The sequence below is a fragment of the Cupressus sempervirens genome, chromosome 3, assembly GCF_028749045.1.
Source record: "Cupressus sempervirens isolate cs-2001-9-10 chromosome 3, ASM2874904v1, whole genome shotgun sequence".
In the NCBI taxonomy this organism is placed as follows: Eukaryota; Viridiplantae; Streptophyta; class Pinopsida; order Cupressales; family Cupressaceae; genus Cupressus; species Cupressus sempervirens.
The window spans coordinates 951,022,009-951,048,865 of NC_143120.1; the positions used below are offsets into that span (position 1 = coordinate 951,022,009).

Below are 26,857 nucleotides of genomic sequence, written 5' to 3' on the forward strand. Positions count from 1 at the left end.
GAATTCGAAATCAAAATCAAGTTTTGAATTTTATGACAGTTTTTAAAATAATATTGTGGGGTCCATGGTATATTCATCTTCCGTGTCAACCAAATAGACTATTGACTTTCCAAACCGCAAAACCAAGTTTTCGAAAACCTGGTTATACCACAAATTCATCTTCCCCAACCAAACGGAGCCTTAAGAATTGGAGTGTTAGTTTCGAAAAATCTATTTATCACGATAATATTGTCGTGGAACATGTGCGTACATATGAGGCTCCCGTTCATTTTCGAAAACGGAAAAAACAGAATAAAAAAATTAAACGAAGCATGCTTTTTGTTGGATCGGGCGAGCTTCCAACGGTTCAATAATACTTCCCTTGGCAAACATGTTCGCCATGGAAGCGCTGAAGTCTGGATTTCTTGTATGGCACCCTGCTCTACCAAGCGCTCGGAATTACAGACGACACGCCGCTTTCTGTTCTGCATCAACCAATGTGGCACCCGGCAAAAGGGGTTTTGCCTTACCAGATTGTTTGCTTCACCGTTCCGTCTCAACCATTTTAAGTAGGAGACGATTGTCTGCAATTCGGAACCCTCATTTCAGGATTTCCCGAGCAGCGAGTACAAATGGATATATAGATGGTGAATTTCGAGGAATTAATGATGAATTTTCTGATATGAAGCTCGACGCGGGCAATGGTGCCGTAACCAAGGATTTTAATAAAGAATGTTTTCGGCGCGGAATAGAAATTTTGGGTATAGTCTTGTCGTTTTTACCCGGCGGGAGTTGGTGGAAAGTGGGCGACGCGGTTCAAAGTGGGAGCCAGATCAAGGCTCCTTCGGTAATTTGTACGTTGAGGCGAATGTGGGCGCTAATAGCTCCTGATAAGCTCATCATAATTGGAGCATTTTCCGCTCTAATCATTGCAGCTGTGAGCTCTCATTTCTTTTCATTTGATTTTTCATATCAGTGAACTTCTGTATGTCTGTATGTGCCCTAAATTTAAACCAATTTTGTTGTCTAGTTAAATGGCCGTTAATTGAAAGAACAAGTATAAATAGTGTATACAATTCAGCTTGTTCCTTAACTACCTTGCCAAACTCCAAAAAAAATGAACAGCTGAATTCTCCTCTTCTTAATCAATACAACACTCGGAACTTTTCCCTAACACTTACAACACGCTCTCCACCCCTATATATAACTTTCATGTAAGTTGAAGCATCCATCTTGGGGTTTAGAAGGATCCTCCCGGATCTGGAAGTAGAAAGGCTTAGTTTTTGTTTCAGTTTCTGTTCAACAATTAGGAGTTGAAATCATTGGTGCACGTTGAACCAGGTTCAATTCCAGTCTTCTAGTTCTGCACACTTACTTTCGTGTCATACAACTTACTTATCAATCTTTACTATTACTAAATCAAACAAATGTGAGGAAAGCTCAAGTTGCAGCCGACATAAGTGAGCATGAAATTAAATTCAACTAACATCAGAAGCAAAACTCGTTACAGATTGGACAAATTCTCTTATTTCTGAGCTTGACTAGAACACAAATTCTCATCAATGGCTATCCCAGTCCAGTCCCTAAACTCTCCTCCCTATTACCAGCACTTTACCCACTGGAAAAAAGTTGAACACTAAAATAGACAAACACCCAGTAAACTGCTACAGCTGTTACAAATTCCGTAAATGGTAGATAAAACTAATATTTCCCTAAAACATGTAAATGCACAAAATCGATCGGGAAGTGGAACACAAGTCATTAATTGATCAGTTGCATCCTCCTCCCCATTCTTGAAAATTTGGAACCTCCAGGTTCAAAGAACTGAAGGGGTCACGGTCTGCCCTTCCATTATGCTACATACGTTTGCATTTTTTGATATTCTCTTATCTTTTAGAACTATGTCTCTCTAAGGCACCAACCTCATGCCCACCCTTTCACAACTGGGACTATGGAATGAAACCAAAGTTGACCCCAACCATTTCCTTATGTCAATTTCCATGCCTACAGCATTAGTAATGAGGCTTTCATTGTTATGCCCCTTTCTTGGACTTAGGCCAGCAAAAGACCCTTTTCCTATGTAATGTTCCATTTGGCAATATTCTTATATTTTCCCCTAAAACCATTAATTCAATTAAAATAAAAAATGTAATTCAATTAAGAGTATGAATTCACCAATTAAAATGTCTTTAACAAGATAAATTCCTGATTTGGGTCCTGCAATCATGTTAGTCAACATTTGGAGTCCAATCCACGAGCCCAACTATTTTCATAAGGGTTAGGAATCAAATAACAAATAAATGCATTTAATTAATAGCATTCAAAACATACTCCTATAGTAACCCAAGGATTAACTACTTCTAAAGAGAGAGAGATTTTGCAACTGTTCTTTTCCAGTTTAAAATAGATCAATTATATTGTCATCACATATTTATCAAAATAAAAAAACAATTAATTATACTTAAATTGGGAAACAATACTCAAGTTGGAAAACAATGCAATGATAAGGATTGCTATATTGTATTATTTCTGCATATTATGATATTGATCATTATTATAATCCCCTTTGTCATCTTGTCTCGTGGCTTCTTAGTGCTGCATTACTTATATTGGTATCTTTGCTTTTACCATTTATATTGCTCTACATCACTGTCTAATAATTCTTTAATTATCTTCAAGGGCGATCCTTTTCTGATGGAGTTACTGTGTAATTGAGGGAAGTTGTCGTTAAGTATCTTGATTGCTGATATTAATTTTTTGTATAGTCTCAGTTTTCGTGGATGTGATGAATGACAATCATCTTTCTACTTATTCTTAATGTGCATCAACAATCTGTACAGACTAATACTTCCGCATCTCTGTTTGTTGCTAATGAACTCTAGATCTGCTATTACAATTATGTCTCTTCTAGAGACTTCACAAAATTGTTGCGAAAAGAATGGTGACATTATAATTAGGGCTTCAATTGGAGGACATGACAAATACATATTGCATTCATAAATTCAGATCATAATTTTATAGATAAACTAATTAATTCTAGGGTTTATAACCACAAATCGGATCTCTTCTCTTTATGTGCTGTTTCCTGAACTCAAGTCAAATGCTCATTATACAATTCTTAATTTTTTGTTGCTTAAAATGATCCTTCATGGATGCCTTTTCCAAATGAATGGATTTTCCTTTCATACACTTATCCTTTTGGGCGAAGGGTCACTCTTTTTCATAAACAACATTTTGGGTGAAGGGTCACTTCAATCCATAAGCAACTCTATTTTTTTTTTTTGCAAAGGATGCATCCCCCCTTGATTCAATTGCTGACTAAGTCGGCCCTTTATTACACTCCTCTTAGCATTGGTTAGCCCCTTTTTGATGTTACATTTTTCCCTTGGTTGGTGTGTTTACAATGAACCTTATCATGATAATGATATCCTTTCTTTTCCATTGCCAAGAATTAGCAGACCCAATCTCACACAGACTGCCATTTGTTTTAAGAACTGCTAATCCTTAGTTTGTTGGGGCATGAGGTCCTTTCTTAATTTTTTATAGGCTATTGGCATATTATAAAGGGAAAGAAAAATAATGATTTAATTTTTATAACCCAGAATGTAACTTTATATCGATTCAAAAAACGGATGAGTTAAATTCAAATAACTAAAAGATAAGTGTTTAAAGTATTTTAAAAAGACACTTTAATTATTTTTGGAGGGAAAGGGTGAAAAAGAAAAGTAATATCTAAAGTTCTTAAAAATCTGTAAAAGAGGGTTTGGGGTATGTGAAAGGTTCCATTTTTTGATTTTTTTTCTTTGTCTAATATTGAACAGTATACATCTTTTGACTCCAGGATGGAAAAACTTTAGTCTGGATTGAGGACAAAATTCCCTCAGACCCTTTTATGGTGATTTCATACTAAGGTCCCACTTGAGCGAAGTCTTCCTAAAATGATTATTTGCTTACTTTCTTCCTATCATTTGACTGAAGGTTTTGGATAAGTGCTCAAAATTGAAGATTCTATAGTTCATTACATATTATGGTTTTTGTGTGGAGATTTCTATTTCTTATTGGTGGTTTTTAAAATGAAGTATCATGCAACTCTTGTTGCCCATCAGATTAGGGATATGGCTGCTATAATAGAAGATAATAGAAGTCATTTTTCGTTGCTAGATTGCTGATACATTGTTGCTACAATGCTGCTATAATCCCACTATAGTGCTGCTGTAGTGTCAGAGGGTTTGAGTTTGCTGATTTTGAGAGGTCAATGCTGTTAGGGTCCATTTGGTACTAGGAATTGAGCGGGAATTGGAAAATCCAAATACTTGATTTCTGAAATCCACTGTTTGAAAAACTGGAGACTGGAGTTAGGATTTGCATGTTCTAATTCCACCTTTTTCTAAATCAAAATTTATAGCTTGTTGGGTCTGATTGCCCACATTACCCTATTGTCTAAGCGACCGATTCTGGTTTTGATGCTGATGCAGGTGCGGGGTACTGATGCGTGGATTTTGGATGCGTTTGGGTGTGTCTGTATATATATATATATATATACATATATATTAATACATATATATTTATGTAAAGTTGTCAACTATAATTATGACAATGTATGCAAAGAAATACAAGAAATATCAAATATACAAAAATAAACCATTCATTGAATCATTATCATAATCAAATTGAAATAACAGTAATCAAAACATCAAGATTCCAATGCAATTTGAATTATAAAATCTAAACATGGTTCATGGTTCAATGTTGATCAATCAAGAGTCAAGGCTCAAGATTCACAAATCAAATTCAGTCATTCAGAATCATGAGGATTCTCAAAAAAATCCACATTCTCATCATCTCCTCCCGCTGCAACACTTGCAAATTCATTTGAACCATGCATGGTTCCAATTGTGCTAGATGCATGTGCTATGATGTTATCAACATCATCATCCATCATCACAGTAAGATCTTGAAGTGTTGCATCCAAATCTACATATTCAAGGGCTACATCCCAAAGCTTGGTTGACCCTTCCTTGTATCCATCCTCCTTACGTGACAAAAGATGCAAGTTGGTATGTATATAAACCAAGTCCTCACCTTTCTTTGAGCCTAACCGGCTGCGCTTCATTGAATGGATATAGAAGTATGTACACCAATTCCGTTCAACAGAAGAAGAACTTGCAACCTGAATAGTGTTCATAATTAAAATTAAACATACAAATGAAAAGCACATTAGAGAATGTTAAACAATTAAGTGTAGAATACAACTGCTAAATAAATAAATAAATGAAAACTTACATGTGAGAGGATCTTGATTGCAAGAGGTTGTAGATGCTTGAATGGATGACCATACATGTACCACCATGTGATAGTTCCCATGGCATTTTGGTCCTTTATTGCATATGGAGTAAGTTTTGATCCTAAAGCAAATAGGCCAAATTCTTGCCTCATTTTTTTGTGTATTTCATCTTCTGAGAAGAGTCTTGCAAATGCAGTGTAGCACCCAATAGCAACGTCTTCATCCACATATGGTCCAATTCTATTCGGCATTGTAAGTATTTCCTGGCTATAGTACCTTGGAGATAAGGCATATGCAAGGAGGTGCAATGGGGTAGTCATCCTCTCCCAACGATGATGAATGACATCCTCCACCTTTTTGCACAAGGCTTCATATTTTGTGGGGTTAGTCTCATTTGCTTGTATGAAAAGCTTTACCTTTTCTAACATGGTGTCCATGCCATCATACACATCCCCCAAGCAAGGTGCATCTGTATTGGCAAAGTGTAACACAGTCATGATAGGCTCGGTGAAATCCAATACAAATTGCACATGAGCCCACCAATGCTCATCCAAGATCATACTCCTGACCTTCAAGGCTCTCTCTGAATTTGAAGCCTTCCATATAGCCCATTGGTTACAAATAACCATTTGGCCCAATGCTAATTTCACCTTGAGGAGTCGTTTCAGAACAATAGTATGAGATGCAAATCTAGTCTTAGCTACCTCTAAGCAAGTTGACAATATGACATTAAATATAAAACAAAGTTATCAACAAGAAATTTGATATTGAACATGACTATAAAACTTATTCAAAATAAATAAATAAATGAAACTAAATAATTACAATTATAAATCTACCTTCAACAACTTCAACTTGGAGAATGATTTGAATATAGATTGTGATATGTGGTGGTTTGTCACAAACATTTGTATCTCCTCTCCTTCTTGGTATATTTGCTTCACCCAATCTATTTGGGTGCCAATTTGTTGCATGACCAAGTTGAGAGTGTACGGTGCATGGTGTCCAAAAAATATGGTCCTATCAAGATTCAACCAAAGCACCTGCACCCCTATAATTCGTAGCATTATCTGTGACAACCTGGACCACATTCTCACTACCCACCATCTCTGTTGCCTCAGTGAGAATTCTAGAAATGAATTGTGAATCCTTAACTTGTCCTTCACAATCAATAGCCCTCAAGAACATTGCCCCTTTGGGGGACATTGCAATCACATTTATCAATGTTTTATTTCTTGTGTCTTTCCATCCATCAAATACAATGGTCATGCCAAAAGTTCTCCAAGATGTCATAATTGGTTGAAGAGCTTTGTCTATAGAAATCTTTTCTTTTTGCAAAAGAGTTGTACACACCTTTTCATACCTGGGGCTAATGTAATCAGCTGGTGCTCTAAGGATCGCTACAACCATTTCCCTCCAATATGGCGATCTTACCAAATTGAAAGGAAGACCATTGGCATAAAGGCAATGCGCAATTGCTTCATCAACAATCTTTCTTGCCTCCATTTTCAATGCTTGATCCAACGGACCTCTTTTGCAGGTAATAACTTCTACTTCATCCTCCTCCTCTCCCTCTTCCAAGAATGGATGTTTGGAGGATGCAACATGATCAGTGGGCACATTCACTTTGCTCTTTGTAGATGAAGGTTTGTACAAACTTTTTTTTGATTTTCTCAGTAAACAATCAACAGTCTCTTGTTCTCTTATGAATCCGGCTAACTGTGCATTGCTCAACCTTTTTCCATCTTTACTTCCCTTGCACAATGCTATTCCTTTATCAGTAGGGTCCATAAAATGAGCTTTGACTCGAGAATATGAGCTGTTGAATGGTTTACTATAACGTATATTGCATCTCCAAATGTATGACCCACCTCCAAAAACTTGTGATGATCTTGTGGTGTGTCTCCATAATGGAGATGCCACATCAATATTGAAGTTATCACTTCGTTCTTGCCCTGTTGTTGAACTTTGACTATCAGTAGTGGCCATTCTTGCACAATAGAAACTATGAATCTAATAAGAAAAAAAAAAAAAAAACTTAGAAATGTTTGAAAAAACTTACTCCTTCATTTCTTTAGGAAAAAAAAAAATCTTGAAAAATTTCTTCTAAAACTTGAAAAATTCATGAACTAAAAAAAAATCACTTAAAAAACTCATGAAATGGATCAAATGCTTACCTTAGATACTTATTCGTCCTTTGTGGAAGCTCAATAGACACCCTATGAATGATCCTCTTTAGAACTAATGACCTTGCTTTCAGAATTCCACAATGTAGACCAAATGAGAAGAGAGCCCAACTGAAAACAAAATGGGAAGAATGGGCAATGAATGGCCCCTTTTAGGGCCGTTTTAGGGTTGTGAGGCAAATAAAAGGAAAAAAAACTAAAAAATCATTTTGAGCATATGTTTTTAAAGTCACTTAAGTGATTGGATGTTGGAAACAGTCAGATGCTCACGGGATGCGCCGGGATGCTCTCCAGAGGCACCTCATGTGCATCTGCAGGAGACAATGCCACTTCTTGGCAACACCCACCACGCCTTCGGAAGCATCCACGCACCAATGCACATCCGCATCTGCACCCCCCTCCTGGGTCGATGCATCGGTAACTTAGCCTATTGTTGCTTGAAGAACAAATGTAGGAAGCAAACAACAAATATCTGCCATTTTTCCATTGTTCGCAGGTTTTGAACATTAGAACATTTGACTATGTGGGAGTCTTCTTCATTGTTTGCAGGATTAGCCATTGTGGTTGTGCAGTAGTTATCTCTAGATTTATCATGTATTTCTGCCATAGTTATTTTGACATAGATCTTTGAATAAGTCTTTGTACTCTAGGCTGCCATTAGAGCCCACTGTTTCCCATTATAAACCATCTTGAGGTTTCTTTGCTTCTACTGTTGAAATTCTCATTTCCTAGTTCGAGCACATTGCTGAACAAAGGGTGTTTTTGCTTATCCCAAAGTGAGTTCTTTACCCTTGACAAGTTGTGTTGATTTTTGCATCAAATGTTTATGATTTAACATAGACCCTAACTCATATCCTTTGTAGTTCTCTTCTGCATTATAATCTTTGGTTTTGTGGGTGATCTATTTGATTGTTTTTGTACCAACATCCCAAGTCAAGGACAAGCTTGACTCGAATCTGTTGTCTTCAAACATTTGCTTGACTCAAATCACCTTTCCATATTGTTTAACCCTCGCCTGACATCAACCAACAAAGGACCTCCTTGTTCCTGTCTTGGGTGCATAAAAACACCACAACGTTTCCTCCTTTGCTCAGTTCTTGAACCTATGAATACAGGACCACATTCCTTTCGTCTTTTGTTGATAATAGGACTAACATGTAACTAAGACAACTTCTGAAAGCCTCTTCGACTTTGAAGTCAAAACCAGAGCCTTTGATTTTCTAATAGATTGTTGTTCTTTATCCATTCCAAGTCTTGTAACCAAACGAAGAAAATACATCGGCCCACTCATCTTTTAGGTCAACCAAACAAGTCCAAGTCATATTTTGAGTCATATTCCGAAAACTATCTTCTGAATTTGCAAATGACGGGAATGAGCTAATTCCAGTATACCAGAATGCAAAATGCCGCATTTCTTGCAACCAAATGGGCCCTTATGGTATTAGTTTATAAATGAATGGATTCATTTATTTATCAACCACTTCATCCTTAGTTGCATCTTTGGGGCTAAGCAGAGCATAATTGAAGACTTAGTCTTATGGGGTCGATCAGACCAAGTTATACTTCAATCAAGTATAAAAGGGCATATCAATTCCATCTTGTGAAGAGTATCAATTGCACCTGACTTGGTAAGGAAACTGACAATGAGCAAACAATGAATCCACAAGCAACTTCTAATAAGTTTGAGATGTAATATATAAATATGGGGATAATTAAAGGAACAATAAACTAAATTCAATGACACTCTGATCTTTATTGCAATGTGAAGTAGGGTTGGAATACAAAGTCAACACTTTGATCTATACAAGTTGTCTCACCAACTAATGTATATCAGTATATCCATGGATCCTTACAACCTTCGCCAACAATGACCAAGTGATGTTCTTGTGATATGATCATTCATTGCTTGCTCATTGTCAGTAAATGGAACAAATCATATTGGTATTTAAGTTGTTTATGAGAATTTGTTAGGAGTATATTGCAAAGGTCTAGTAGAAACCAATATGGGACATTACAATGGTATTAGAGATGTTAATCTTGCTAGCTTGTAAGGAAGGTTAAGATTTTGGAATTCGGATCGAGGCAAGGCACTCGTCAAAGGACAATTGTTGGTGGAAACATTGCAAGAGGCAAGTGGCAAGCCCAATTTTTGCTATCAACAAAGGGATGATGTTTTTATCATGCTAAATGAATCAGATGGATGTTTGAGTGTAATGAAGCAGTCAACTTCAATTTCGTTACAACTAGTCCTTGTTTCTCTTGTGACTACTTTAACACAACAATGGTGGTTGAGACATACAAATAAGGGGTTCAAGCTGATGGTTACTTCATGCCTATGTAAGATTTTGAGACTCGACCCCCTTTAGTTCCATTAGATGATGACATCATGAAGGGTGTGTTGCACCAAATGGTTGATAGTTTTCAAGGTCTTGATGACATTAGTAGCATTCATTCTTCAAGGAGGTTTGCAATATTGAAAATCTTTGAAGAAGTTAGAGCAAGTTGCTTATTGTTGGACTTAAGAGTGCAAGATCACATCTACGGTGTGTTTCGTCATGTCTTGGTCATGATCAAGGGATATCATAATATTGAGGTTATTGCAGCCATGAAGAACATTATGGTCTTGTCTATTGAGGAGATGGGTGTTATATCCCAACCTACCTCATCTATTCTATTAATCGGTAAGTTGCTGAATTGTGGGATTTTTTGAGAGATTTTGGGTATGAAATGTACTGGAACCGAATTCTGAAACAAATCTCCTAAGTGTGCATCTAAGCCTCATGTTTTTAGATGCCTCATGTTTAGTGATTCTAGTTTGTACTTTTTGATATTAGTAAGATCTATATTCTGAATAGTGAACTCTAAACTTATCTATCATGAGATTCTAGTTTAATCTTTTTGATAGTCAATCTTGAATTTAAAGTAGAATATTATAGGCCAAGGCAAATAGGAGGAAAATATAGACTGTCCCACCAATCCAATTCAACCCAAAAGGCTTAAACAATATACAAGCAAATGATTATTGTAGTCCAATGATTTATTTTTGCAGGTTGTGATACAATGGTAGGAACATGAAATGATAATGAGCAACAATATAATTGGTGATTCCAATTGGTAACAGTAATTATAGGGACCAGCAATAGCTTATGATCAACAAAGGTTGATATAAAATATTTTATATCAAAAGGTTTGAATTATTGATGTATAGCCTCTGTAGAAATAATTTTGTTCATCAGACGTGCGAATCTATATCAGGTTTATCTAATAACAGTCATTGATGTTTTATATATATATATATGTATGTGTGTATGTATGTATGTTTAGACAATCGTCTCAACTTGTATTAGATGATTGATATTACTATTGGTAGGTAATATCATGTTTAAGATTATCGGCGGACATCTTATGCCATCGGGAGGCTTACTACTGATTATGTTGGCTTGGTTTAAAGTTTAAACTAACATTAGTTAGTTGTGCCTCCATAGAGGCATGACCCTACGTGGCCATAGGCCACATAGAGTCATGACTCTACGGGGCATAACTCTTTACTTACCTATATATACAATGTGCAGACTCATGGGAATGTCATCAATCTAAGGCATCACAGACCCAACGATCTGCATGTTAACCTTGCAGCTGCATATTAACCTTGCAGAATATTTTCTCAGAATTCTTCTCTGCAATCTAATTTGGAAGACTATCATTATATTTATTCTACAGTCTGTGTTATCAGCAATATACAGTGAAGGAGATTTTACATCTCAGCAATTCGAGATCACCACTATTTGAAAGACAACTTTGCACTACAGTTATTCAAGTAAGAGTATCTGTTGTTATCCATATTTATTGTAATAGTTTTATCTATTAGAGATCACTAAAACTAACATGGTATTAGAGCCATTCTGATAAGAAAATCTATTACTCATAATTAAATCTAAAAGTCTCAGATTTACAAAAGTTAAATTATATTTTTAACTCAAAATGGTGAATCATGTAAGGCTAGAAGATAGGCTTGAAGGTGCTTCAAAATTTTCATCATGGAAAATTAGAGTCATGATAATATTAAGAGAAATGGAATTAGAGGAGTATATTGAAACAAATATATCCATGCCTGAAAATGTTCTAGAGAAAGTAACATGGAAAAGACACAATAACAAAGCAATGAAAATTATAATAGATTCTGTAAAAGATCATATTCTTCCATCCATATCCATTCTCAAGACTGCATTTGAGATGTTCTCCACTATAAGAGATACATTTGAAATCAAGAATACTAGTAGATTATTAACCCTAAAATAAGATCTACTATATCTAAAGATGAGAAATGGAGAATTTATTACATCCTATTTTTTGAGGATTTCAGAATTAAAACATCAACTTGCAACAATGGAAAATCGAGTTGATGACAAAAAACTCAGCATGATAGCACTAAGAGATCTTCTTCTATCTTGGGAAACATTTATTCGAGGTTTAAGCCCTCGACCCAAACTCCCTAAATTTGATTTATTAAAGAATGAATGCACACAAGAAGAATCGAGATTAGTCTCAAGAGAACTAAATGCAAATCAAGAGGGAGACATTCAAGCACTCCATGTAAATTCAAACAAGAAAAGAAAATTCAAACACAATAAAAGGGAATCTAACAAATCATATAAGCAACGTGATTGGTCCAAAGTTAGATGTTTCAAATGTGATAAAATTGGTCACTCCCATAACTTCTTCCCTAAAAAGAAGAGAATTCAAGCAGCCTTAGCAGAAATCAAAGGAGAGGAAGTAGAGAAAGAAGAAAGAGAAAACTATGCTTTTTACCTAGCCCTTTCAAGTGAATCAAACTCAAACCACAACACTTGGATCATAAATAGTGGAGCATCTCAGCGCATCACCAGTTTTAAAGACAAATTTGAAACTTTCTTAGAACAATCCTCAAAAGAAGTTACCGTTGGAGATAACTCTACTCATCCTATCAAAGGCATTATATCCTGCTCAATTTACCTAAATTCAGGAATTACTCTCCAACTCAAATGTTTTACATGTACCAAGAACAAAAAGAAACGTAGTCTCTATTTCTGATCTTGCCGATCAAGGATTTAGAATCACTTTTCAAGAGGACAAAGTTCTATCTTGGCCAAAGAACTCTAATATCAAGAAAACCATTTCCATCGGATTTAGAGATGGAAGTCTATATAAAGTTAAACTTTGTAATAATCAAAACCTAGCTCTTAGTCATGAAACTTCAAATTCCACTGAAATTTGGCATAGGAGGCTAGGTCACCTTCACTACTGTGCATTATCATCCATAGGAAAAATTGTAAAAGGTTTACTTAGTCTCAAAACTAATCACTCAAGTATTTGCAAAGGATGTGCTTTAGGCAAAAATACTAAGCAATCATTTTCTAAAAGTGTTCACAAATCAAAATACATTCTTGAACTAATTCAAACTGACCTTTGCGGTCCTATGTCTGTACCTTCTCTTAACGGATGCTTCTTTTATGTAATTTTTATTAATTACTCTAGAAAAACCTGGATCTACTTTCCGAAATAGAAAGAATCAACTGATGTATTATCAAAATTCAAAGAATTCAAAGCCCTAGTTGAAAATTAGTCAAGATAGAAAATAAAAATACTAAGGTCAAACACTGGAGGTGAATACATCTCCGAAATTTTAAAAAACTTTTGCATTGCTGTTGGGATTAAAAGGGAGTTTTCTGTACTATATAATCCTCAACAAAATGGAGTTGCAGAATGTAAAAATAGATCAATTGTTGAATCAACAAGAGCAATGATGCATGATGAAAACTTTCATACTTCCTTCTGGGTTGAAGCATCTAACACTACACTCTATATTTAAAACAGATGTCCACACTCAGTATTAGAGAACACCACTCCTGAAGAAATATTTACAAGCATTAAACTAGATCTAAGTCATCTAAGAATATTTGGATGTCCTGTTTATATCTACATTCCTAAAGAGAGAAGAACAAAACTAGAACCATCCAGAAAGAAGGGAATACTCATTGGATACAGTAAAACAATAAAAGGTTACAAGGTCTTCATTGAGATTAGAGAACAATTGAGATGTGAAATTTGAAGAAGATATCACCTTTAATATTTCTAGAAACAATGGTGAATCTATTATTGAATCTATTCTGGAAGTAGATGAAAATCACCAAGCAGAAATTGAGAGGGAGAATGATATTGAACCATCCTCTTCCACTACATCTAATCATGAAGATTCTAAAAATGTCAAGAATAAAAAGAGGCCACTTTGGGCTAGGAAAATGATAGAAGAAAATAAGGTTGAACCTAATGAAGTGATTCGAGAAAGTAAACGAACGAGAAATCAATCATATTATGTTGTATTACTAACTGAACTTATAAAAACTGAACCTTCAAATGTTAAAGAAGCGCTTTCAAATCAGTCTTGGAAAGAAGCAATGATTGAAGAATATAACTCCATACAAAAAAATGATGTATGGGATGTTGTACTAAGACCTAAAAAACAAATCAATTGTTTCTTCAAAATGGTTGCTTAAAATTAAGCATGCATCTGATGGCAGCATTGAAAAGTACAAAGCCAGATTTGTAGCACGGGGTGTCTCACAAAAAGAAGGCATTGATTATGAAGAAAGATTTGCACCAGTTGCTAGATATACTTAAGTTAGAACCATCTTGGCTATCGCAACATCCAAGGGATGAAAGGTTCATCAAATGGATGTCAAAACAATATTCCTAAATGGCAAAATTGAAGAAGAAGTTTATATCAAGCAACTAGAAGGATTCAACACTCATGACAGCAAAATTCGCGTTTGTAAATTAAAGAAAGCTCTATATGGTCTCAAATAGGCTCCCAAAGCGTGGTATAAAAGGATAGACAACTACCTAATGAAGTTAGGATATTCTAAAAATGAAGCTGATCCTAACTTATACTTCAAAATAGATGGTGATGATATGATTATTCTTGTGTTATATGTTGATGATTTGTTAATAACATGTGAAGAACATCTCATAATGAAATGCAAACAAGAACTCATAGCAGAGTTTGAAATGAAAGATTTAGGTCCTCTTCACTACTTTCTTGGATTGGAAGTCTGGCAATAGGATAACTATATTTTTTTGAATCAAAGAAAATATACAGTTGACATTTTAACAAGATTTGGAATGATGGAATGTAAACCAGCTTCTACTCCTATGGAAGTCGATCTACACAAGCTGAAGGATGATATGATCAAATCAGAACCTACAGATTCTACCTGCTACAGGCAGATCATTGGGTCTTTAATGTATTTGATGAATACTTGTCTTGACATATGCTATGCTACTAACACCTTGAGCCAGTTATGTGTGCACCAAAGAAGATACATCTACATGCAGCTAAATACATTTTGAGATATCTAGAGGGTACTATTGGCATGGGAATTAAATATGATAAAATCAACATCGAGCTTCATGGATATTCTGATTCTGATTGGGTAGGTAGTCCTACTAAACGTAAGAGTATTTCTCGATGTTGCTTCACTCTAGGATCTTGAATGGTTTCTTGGTTCAGTAGAAAACAGTCTTCAATTGCACTAAGTTCTACGAAGTAGAATACATTGAATCTTCCTTGGGTGCTAGAGAAGCAGTATGGCTACGAAAGTTTTTAGCAGATTTGTTCAAAAGACCTTTTAAGCCCACTGTGATTCATTGTGATAATCAAAGTTGCATCAAGCTTTCAACTAATCCGGTTTTCCACAATCATTCCAAACATATTGAAATTCCTTACCACTATATTAGAGATATGGTGAATCGAGGAATCATTTGACTAGAGTACATCAGCACTAATGAGCAAACAACAGATATCTTTACTAAGCCTCTTGCTAAAGTGAAGTTGAAATACTTCAGAGAAAAACTTGGTATGATTAATTTGTAATATTGAATATTGAATTTAAATTTTCATGTCATGCCCAATTTTTAAAAGGCAAAACACAACCAACAATTTTTTTTCTTTTTTGAAAGGTGAACTACAGGATAGCACATATATATAGACCTATACTTTGTTATGAATATTCTATCAAACTATGGGGTGTTTGGAATATAACAACTCGTGTCCCTTGAGAATATTAGAATGTTACTTTATTCGATCATTGAGTTGGAGCTAATTAATTTTAGTTGATGTGGGGGGATTTGTTTCCATTCAAAATTTTTGGACTTCAAGTTTCTGAAGGAGACCAATTAGTTTTCTAACATTTGTTGGAAATCTAGGTTATAGCATAAAAGTTAGACAATATTATCATTTCAAATCCACGTCCAATCCTTGGAATCAAACATTACGTATATGGATGTGAAGTACCAATTTTGTAACAATGTAGCTGCAATAATTCAATAGTTTACGAATGTGAATATGCTTATATTTGTCCTAGATGTTCTGATTATTGGTCGACTTACCATATATAACCTTAACTCGTTACATTCTATGTCCAATTCTATTCAAGTTCAATTTAATTATATACCTTTTAATAAATTTATTACATTTTATCTTTTTCCTAAGTACTGCAAACTAGGTCCTTAAATTAATTATTAATTATTTATTTTTCCAAACTACTACAATTGTATTGCCATTTACTAATCCGTTAACATTAACTAATAAACATATCATTATTATTTACTGAAAAATAATCAAGGGAAATATACAAGTCCAATTAAGAATACCATTCTTTTCCTAATATTTAATCCTTTAAATATATCTAAACCTATCCTACACTTCCCTACCTACTATCCTACTTTTCCACTTCTCATGACCAAAAAAATAACAAACAAAAAAAATTCAACCATAATTATTACTCCATACTTATTTCTCACTAATCACTACTTATTAACTATCCCCCCCACAATATCCTACTAACTACTAACTCATAACTCTATACAATAATACAATCCAAAACATTATTACTTATCCCATTTAACAACATAACATCCCCTACTTAATGATAGCTATGAGGCGTACTACCCCCTTTACCCGTAAAAAGCTGCACCATATTCCAAGTGCGCCTAGACATCTAGATGGGTGCATTTCTTTCTTCCCAAGGTGGAGGCGCCCAAGGTACATGTTTTCTGATTTTATGTCAGTGCACAATTGTTTCAAACTACACCCTTCATCCTCATACAAGTGGAGTGGGTGAATTTGCAAGTGGGAGAGGGATAAAGTGGGAGGGAACAGTTTGGGGAAGTGTTCATGCCTTCCCACCCCCTCCACACGTGTGACACTTTTTGCAAAGTCTCCTTTCCAAATGGTCGCCTACCTTCCTTGGGATGATATTTCCCTCTGTTTTATTTGATGCAAATTGGTGTAGTACTACCTAGGTCTATGGGGGGTAATTTTCTAGGTTCTTCATCATATTTGATTTGACATGACTTTATTTAATTTTTTTTTGGTTCTCTTTTTTTAGTTAATTATGAAATGGTGACACAAGGGTCACGTGACTCATATGAGCCTTCACTAGCAAATATTTATGAACTAGGTGATTATTATATGAGTCTTATCCCTTAGCATAAATATTGCTTTATTAATATTATGTGCACAAGATTCCAAGTATATTCTTCCTGAATAAAATATTAGTCTGTAATAGGCATCCACTTATTTTCTCATCCTCATACAAATTCCAGAGAAGTAAAATCTACACCTACAGCATACTTTCTCTCATAGATTTTTAGACTATGTATTATGCTAAAGCTAATTTTCTTCTATTTCTACTATGGAATTTAGGGAATAGGGTTGGTGATATATTGGTGTTATCAAATCTAGAGATTTATGGGTTTAACCTACTCAAGTTTTAACACACTAATGTACAAGATTAATTATAAATGTTTTCTACTATGACTTGGATTGCATATGGAATTGCTTGTTATTGAAAACAAAATGAATCATTTCATATGATCTATTTGAAAAACAAGAACTCTTATTTCCATTATAGCAATTTCATAACAGAGTATCCTATAATGAAATCACTCAGATTTACATTAAATATTCATCACAATATTTCTCTGACATGAAAATTCCATAAGGCTTATTGATGGAATACAAAATCTAGGCAAGAACAATGAGCTAATTTACATAACTTCAATATGGTTCTCCACAATATTAGATAATCTTTTACATGGAATGATCTTTTTCCTTCCTACACAACTATGATAGCATCACAATCGTTTTCTTGCAAAGGCATCTACATACAAATCCTCAAACTTCACTTTACACATTTACAACAATATGCAATAGGAAGTAAACCCTTTACACATTACAATGAAGCAACGATGGGAACTTAATATCACAACACATTATGAGATGACATGGGAAAGCTTAGTCTCTTCACAACACTTGAATTCCTCAACATTGTCAAGGGTGAAACCCTAATCTCTTCATAGGATCTATTTTCCCAAAACCTGCAAAACAACACAAAACTTGGAACCATGGAGGCTCACCTCCCATCCTAGGCCTCCAAAGAGACCACCCACTGAGCTGGGGAAACAAGGCCTAAACGAGATTTCACAACAATCTTGCAAATACATATTCATCACATTACAACATTTGAACAATTCCATCCCAAGGATATTTCACAATGGTTCACCAATGGAACCATGAACATAGGGTGAAGGTGTGCTTTTCAAATGAAGACTTGCCATATCAAACAATATCTGCAATAAGCAAATTTCATGCCCTTTTTGGGTTATCACAAAACAACAATTTTCATGCCCTTTCAGGTCTTTCACAATCATCCTCCAACACACTACCATCAGCTGTAACTTCCTTGGAGCCCATACTCCATAAGCTTCATCTCTGCACCATACTTCCCTTGTCACCCCTAGCAAGATATGAATGATTATGGCATACAATGGAGCCCATACTCCAAGGTTCTCAAATACATTTTCAAGCCCAACTAACCCCTTCACCCTAGACTTCTCTTCCCTTCCCAAAGGGCGAGGGAAGCCCTCACACCCATTAACAATTTGACATTCAAAACCCAAAACAAGAAGATCAAGAAGAAAACCAAGAAAATACATGGAGCACAATGCACAATCACACCATCACAACACAATACAAGATTTACAATAACAATACATGATCCCATAACAATACTCCATACTTGTAGATTCATCATACAATGCTAAAAGAAAAATGGTCATGGTTTGAGCACCAACCTTTGTCCAAGCTAAAGGCAATGATAGTTGATGAAGAGCTCTCTTAGCCTCCCCCCAAAACCCTAACTGTCTCTAAACTTAGAGAGTGGGTTAACACCCCACTAGTTTGTCCAAGACTCTCTAAAAAGGCTTTCCCACTAACTATTTTGGCAAAAACACAAAGCCACTTCCTCTTACAAACTTGTATCCCCCTAAGTTTGCTATATTTGATTTAGTGGTAACATGGGGAAGAACTCATGTGACAACTGCATTTTCGAATTGGTGGAAGAATGCATGGGTAAAGGGGCCCCCTAGGCTGTCTAGGCATTAACATGGTCAAAATTAGGTCCCTAACATGCTATACTATCATATGGGTAGCTTATTTTCACACAAAATACACTTCGGGACCACTTAATGACCCCTTCAAAACCCTAGTCAAGTCTAAATTCGAATTTCCTTTTGATAATGACCCATCTTAGCCCTTGTCAAGTGGGTTTACTTAATCATTAACAAGGTAATTAGTTTTTGGGTAAAATGCTACCATGACCAAAACCTTAGGTGACATGTCATTAACACACAAAGTGACATATAAAAGCACATTACACTATCATGACATGTCCCTAATGCATTTTTAATATTACAATTTATAAACACACAAGCAAGCTCACATTTATGAAATAAAATACATCACAACTAGGCTTTTGAACCTTCCAAAGATTCGCTTTGGCTAAATTGTGTTCACATGAGTTTGGACCTTGTTTCCCCCAAAAATTTCCATGGTTCTACTTCTTGCACACTAAATTCGAGCATTAGTATTCCAAAGAAAAGTTATATAAAATACGTGTTATAAGTGCACACAATTTCCCAATGTCGCGTAATCCACATTAGCACAATTCCATTAACTTTCCCTTTCTTAATCATTTCAAATAAAGAATGCAATATATTAAAACATCAAAATTTGCTTATCATTTGGGTTCTATGCTTCATCCTTTCCCAATTAACTTACTTATTCTAATGATTTTCACATAAAACGTTCAGAATACTACAATGTCAAACTCTACTTATCAACATTAAACTTTACTTAACATGATCAAATTAATATTCTAAATAACTTTATAATCTATTTTCTATCATAGCGACAAAATGTTGAATCCACGGCTATTGAGTCCCTAGGCATGTAGATTAGGTGCTAGTGCATAGCAGAATCTATCCTTTAACTCTAATTTCCACTTGAACATTACATTCTTACATTACAAGCATTTCTACAATTCAGCAATTGAAATAATTTAGAACATGAAATGGAATCATTAAACATATTGATTAGGTCCTAACGTGTAGACATAAGTGCGGATCATCAAAATGCAGATAGTCTCAAAAGTGTATCAAAACATTGAATTAGAAGTATCATAATGCAAATATGTCATCTATGCTAGGGCAGATCAGGTGAGGCCTCACATTTCAATTCATGTGAGTTTATGCTTCTATTGTTGTTTAGTCGCATCAAATATGTAATGAAAGGTGACGATCTTTTATGGACATATATATTCAGAAGGTAATCATTTGTAAGGTGATGATCTTGCAAATGATAGACCTGTTATCATGGACATCTGTAGATATTGTTTTAGACAATTAGAGATCATAGATAACAAACTCATTATGTTATCATGGACATCTGTAGATATTGTTTCGGATAATTAGAGATCATAGATAACGTATTCATTATGTTTACTCTAGATATTGTTTTGGACAATTAAAAATCATAATATATGTTATGGTAGTGTTCATAGCATGGTGATTTTAAATTATTTGTCTAGTCACTGTTTCAGAGTGTTAAGATCAGATAAAGTATTTAGATATTCTGAAGGTGTATTACTTCTCCCTTGCTAAGAGGGAGTGTTGATGTATAGCCTCTGTAGAAGTAATATTGTTCATCAGACATGTGCGATCTATATCAGGTTTATCTAATAATAGTTATTGATATTATATATATATGTATGTATGCATGTTTAGATAATTGTCTTAACTTGTATTAGATGATTGGTATCACTATCGGCAGGCAATATCATGTTTAAGATTGATAAGTAGGAGATGATTTCCACAGCACATCACAATGTTTAAGATTATCGGCAGACATCTTATGCCATCGAGAGTCTTACTACTGATTATGTTGGCTTGGTTTAAACTAACATTAGTTTGTTGTGCCTCCATAGAGGCATGACCCTAGATGGCCAAAGGCCACGTAGAGTCATGACTGTACGGGGCATGACACTTCTCTTACCTATATATACAATGTGCAAACCGATGGGAATGTCATCAATTTAAGGCATCACAGACCCAACGATCTGCATATTAACCTTGCAGAATATTTTCCCAGAATTCTTCTCTGCAATCTAATTTGGAAGACTATCATTATATTCATTCTGCAGTCTGTGTTATCAGCAATATACAATGAAGGAGACTCTGCATCTCAGCAATTTGAGATCACCATTATTTGAAGGACAACTTTGCACTGCAGTTATTCAAGTAAGAGTATCTATTGTTATCCATATTTATTGTAATAGTTTTATCTATCAGAGATCACTAAAACTAACATGAATAAGTCTTGTGTTATGGAGAAGCTCAATCATTCTCTAAGGAAATTCTTGATAATGATATTTAAAGACACTGTTGTTGTAGAGTTTCAAACGCTTACCAAATAGGACATGACATATTATATGGCTCCGAGTATAGAGGTTAGCGAATAATTAAATATGATACAATATGCAGTGATCATGTTAGTAGAGATAGGGACGTGGATCACTTAGGAAAGTAACAGTCATCGATTTTTTGAAGGGAAGTGCCTAGTTAAATAGCCACAATTAATATCGCATTAGTAGAAGATAGCAATTAGTTGAATCCAATCACTTGATGAGCTGTGTTTTAATTAATACATAAGTTTTATGAAGAGATGTCATCTAGTGAGACACACCTCTTTGAACACAACCCTTCCTGCCAAGGTAGACATATATAAGATGGATAAAGGCATATCCAAAAGGCATAATGGGAAGAAAAAGAAAGAATACTAAAAGGAAAAATAAAGAATAGCCTTAGACTATACATATCTTGGTATGCGTAACATTTGATACCATTATTAAAGTATTTTGATGATTATTATTGGGACTTTAAGCATTATAGAGACTTAAAAAATTAAAACTACGATGAGTGATTATATATGCATTAAATTATATGAAACATTTAATATTAATTTTATAATTACCGTACTTAGGAGTGAGGTATATTTCTAGTGGAATAGGTTAATACAAGAAGTACACGTATACACTATATATATTTAGGAAAGGCTATAATTATTCACGATAAGGAAAATGTGGTAGTCATGATTGGGAGAACGATGACGAGCCCACCTTCTAAGTATGCCACCTCATGGCTGTGACTGTAGAATCCTATTGGGCCAAAAGGGGACAAAGTGGACTACTTTTGGGCTAAGGAAGGATAGGCTTTCGGGGAGCCTTATTGTGAATACTCCTCTCAGTCCCTACCATTGTGAATGGGTGTTAAATCATTCGAGGCAAGTTAGGAATGACAAAATGAAGGAGAATGGCTATAGTCAACCGCACTAGGTTGCCCACCTCATATGTATGGCAAGGGTTGCATAAGGCCAAGGGGGTACACCATATTTGCTCATGGGCCGAGGGTAGGAGATTTCAAGGGCACCTCATCATTGTTAGCATGAATGCTGATGGTATTCCTATGGGGAAGTATGTTAGCAATGTTAGAGACATGATTTAGAGCTTATGTGTTGCATTCATGACAAAGTTTGTCATTGATGTCAACATACACTTTATTCTATGAAAAATTCAAGAGTTAGAGGAAGAATTGTTTGGCACAGTCAACAGTCAACGACTTATGTGCACTTGAAGGTAGCTTCAGGAGATTGTCTTGATGGTGTGTCTATGTGAGCGAAAAGAGATTTGCAGTTTTGATATATTTATTCGAAGTTTTCTGGAGGTTGCTTTCATAAAGAGTTTTTGGTTAGAGATTCAATCAACTTTTACAGCCACACGTAAGGAAGAGAAAAATAATGCAAGGATTGAAGACATTAATCAAACAGTAGAGGGGATGACAGATCTTCATAAACGAGAGAATTGAGAAAGATATCGAGGAGTCTTTGAATATTAGCACTCCAATTTTGTGTGAAGAATGTCTTGAAGACTATGATTTTGTACATCAGGTCTTGTAGGATGTAAAGAAGTCACAATGAACATGTGATGGATGACTATAAAGAGATAGGGAGGTTAAGTGTTTGACTACTTAAGCAAGGCCACACTTATGAGAGAAACATTGAGATTTGCATGGGCATGGAGAGAGGTATCTTTGTATATGCATAATAAGGCTCATGCTTTCCTCTTTTGGAGAGCCTCTTGATAGCTCAAATCTAAAATGAAGGCAAGTTGATTGAGTACACACTTGGTGGATTAGCCACTAGTGTTATATCCATACATTTTGAGGGAGACATAAGTTGTTTGGGTTTGTTTGACTCCTTGGTCTTTCATGGAGAGTCTGAGGAGTTAAAACTTTTGGAAGCTTTTATGATGGAGTTAATGTCTTTTGGACCAGCTTTTGAGGGAACATGCATTGATGGTGGCATGGTTGAATTAACATTGTTTAGCCATTTGGACATCCTTGGAGTGGCCATTGAACAATTATCCCATATGATGCATTGTTGGAGACTTGAATCAAGCTTGAAGCATGTGATCATGAGTTAGAGATATATCTTGACTTGACACTTGTTGAAGAACCTTCAACAAAGAAGGAAGGAATGTTTGAGGCTCGTTTGACAATATTGATAAGTATGTTTGCCAAATTCCTTTAGCTCTGTATAATTATAAGACAGTAGCCACTTCAAATGGGTATGAAGGTATTGATTAGTTTCTACATAGAGGCACTCGAATTATGTGTGAAGAATGTATTGACTATTCTAATTTTGTACATCAAGCTTTGGAGGATGTAAACAAGTTACAAAGAGAGAGGAAGGCTAAGTGTTTGACTACTCAAGCATGGTAGCATTTAGAAGAGTAACATTCAAATTTGTGTGGGCATGAAGAGAGGTATTCTTTATGCATCATGAGGCTCATGAGTTTCCTCTTTTGGTGAGCCCCTTGAAGGCTTAAACCTTGGATGAAAGTGGGCTCATTGAGCACACACTTGGTGAATCAACCACTAGTTTTATATCCATTTGGCTCCATGGTCTTCCATGGACAGTCTGACTTCCATGGAGAATCTAAGGAGTTATCTCTTTTGGAGACTCTTATGATGGTGTTGTGTTTTGGACCAACCTATGAGGGAGTAAGTGTTGTTGGTGGCATTGTTCATTCAGCCTTGTCTAGGAACTTGGACATCCTTGGAGAGGCTATTGTGACACTTCTCCCTTATGATGCATTTTTCGAGTACAAAGCTATTCACTTTCTGGGGCATGAGGCACACATGATCAAAGTACTTCATGGTGAGTGACATGTTCTTGGAGAGAGCAAGTCGTAGATTAGCTTTGAGGATTCAAATTACCACTTTTTGACAATAGCTGACTGGTGTGATAGCATGATGATTTGGAACTTAGCATTGATATATTTGAAGCATTAATGAGTGGGATCATGGGGAGTTGCTTCACAACTCCGGCCATGACAATGTTTATATCAGAGTAGAGCAACAAAAGCTTGATGAAGATTTTCACAATGTTGGAGGACTCTTTTAACCTACAACAAGAAGGGTTAGGGAGGTAGCACATGTGATCATAGTGCAACATAGACTGCAATAAACATTCATGTCGACATTCATGCTTGATTTGGGATCCCAGAATAGTTGGTGCAGCAGGCACATGTACATTTCTTGTGGGAAAGCAATTTCGAGAAGGGGAGATTTAACACGTCCCCTCCCTTTCTGGCTATTATCATAAGAGGGTTCTTATTGGTGGCTCATCTCTTCTCTCAATTTTTGTGCAAGAAATTATGAAATTTTTGTTATGGCCCCAATCACTATCGGGCCCATTGAATTTCTCTCCCCATTCATATCAAGGGCCAACTTCTTTTCAAATACTGGTGGGAAGTATTGTGGTGAGGTGGTATTAATAGGAAGTGCCAACGATTAGTTGATCAACATCGAACTTTGTATCTTCCTACCAATCCTCTATATTGAATGCAATTTATCCTTGCGGTTTTGGGTGGTCTATTGTCCACCATAGTCTGCACAAGTAACTCCAGTTTGTGAAGTTTCCATTTAGACAAAATTGTAGCTCTGAGCTATTGACAGTTTGGTGAAGAATTATTATGCGTGAAAAACTAACCTTTCAGATGCTTGGCATATGCTGTTGCTGTATAATACATCTACAGATCAATAATTATATGACATACTGATGGAGCGACTCAAATAGTAATTTGAAGGTAGATACTATTAGATATATCTTAAGGATCAAAGTACAATGCAATTTGTTCGAGCTGATCATGAAAGTCGTGGGTTTCAAACCTTATTGTTACAGCTTCATAACAATATATCAAGATTCTTTTTGAGTCAAATTTATTATGCTTCCGTGAAAGTTATCTTTCCCGAAAAAGGTTATTATATTGGTTTGCATTGAATGTTGTGAATGTTGGCACAATATTGTTACACATAAGAAGGCCTGACATACAGTAACACTTGACAATATGAGGAATTAGAGATTGTATGGCATCTCTGGGGCTAAGCAGTGCAAAATTAAAGACTTGCCTTATCAGCTTGATCAGAACAGATTAGACTTAAGTCAAGCATAAAAAGGAATATCAATTTCATGTCATGAAGAGTATTTGCTGCACCTGGCTTAGGAAGCAAGGAAATGGACGTTTGGCCAGAGACGTGCTCACCTATTGGGCATCATCAAGTATGGGAGTGGAAGTTCTGAGCCCTTATATATTTGTTAAAGCGGTTCTAGCTTTGCCTATCATTACATATTCTAGCTAAGAGATGATATCTGATATGGTCATATAAGACAAAGTTATTTGTTCATCCTAGAAAGAATCTGACAGAGATTGGCCTCTGCAGTGATAACATCATTGCAACATCCCTTGGTCATTGTTGGAAAGGTCATAAGGATCCGTGGATATAGTTGAGTTGGTGAGGTGACTTGTATGTATTAGAGACTTAATCATTCCTTTAATAACCTCTGCAGTTATATATTACATTCTCAGACCTATTCAAAACTGTTTATAGAGTCACTGTTTTGTGATCATCAATAAATGGAACAAGTCATTATCGTGTAAGTTGATAATGAGAATTCTTTAGGAGTATATTGTGAAAGTCTTTTAGAAAGCAGTGTGGGACATTGCATTACATATATTATTAGCGGACAAAGACTACCCAATACTTGATAAATTAGTTGGTGGACAACAATATAATACAATAAACCTTGATAATATGACAAGAATGAAATGGTTATTGGCTACAATCTTGACTGTAGTAAAAGCTTTGTAGGGGTGTAAATTTTGTTATTAACATGTTTAATGCTCTCAAAATGATTAGATTTGGTGTAATCTTAGAATATTGTAGCTTAATACCATGATAGAATTTGCAGCAAACAAATTAACATACTATTCAGTATCTGTGAATTAATCGCAAACAGAAAAATCAAAATGATGCTCTTTTAGTATTGATTGAGCAAATGTGAGAAACCATGCACATACAGGCTCTTGGATAAGTCAGTTAAGATGACACATATCCAAAAGGTCACTAGTTAATTCCCAACAAGTGGATCTGTTATCTTAGTTAACTGATACAAATGTGGCCTTGATTATATAAAGGTGGAATCAGGGATTGATGTGGCAATGATGTTTTTAGTGACTTCAAATCAAGGATTACCCATCATTAATAGCTACTTAGGTTAGATAATTTAAATATCCTATTATCCCAAGTAAATTTAATAAATGGCACTTAGGATATAGTAGTTCCTATGTGAAGCATAAAATTGTTTCATTCCTCAATACAATGTATCTTATAATGTAATAAAATGCACAATTCCTTTCATGAACTTATATTTATATTCTATGGTTATAGTTTTGAGGTTTTGGGTAGGTTAATGTGATGTTTTTGCAGATGTACCATCTTGGGGTTTAGGGGGTCGCTTTACTACTCTAGGTGTAATACCATTGAGTTTGGGTTAGGTGGTATGATTCTCTTTAATCTTAATTAGAAATTTCCCCATCTCATATTGAATGATGTGTTGCATACCTGGATACAA

At 35.4% G+C, this 26,857-nt stretch overlaps 1 protein-coding gene across 2 annotated transcripts in view; it reads left to right on the top strand.

The window, feature by feature from the left end:
- Nucleotides 1-238: 238 nt before the first annotated feature.
- The window catches only part of ABCB26 (transporter associated with antigen processing protein 1), a 163,623-nt gene continuing 137,004 nt past the window's right edge, over nt 239-26,857 (top strand). For both annotated transcript variants that reach the window (XM_089822596.1, XM_089822597.1), the window contains exon 1: nt 239-916. In XM_089822596.1, coding sequence (XP_089678722.1) covers nt 371-916 — 546 coding nt within the window. In that variant the 5' untranslated portion in view covers nt 239-370. The remainder of the gene's footprint in view (nt 917-26,857) is intronic.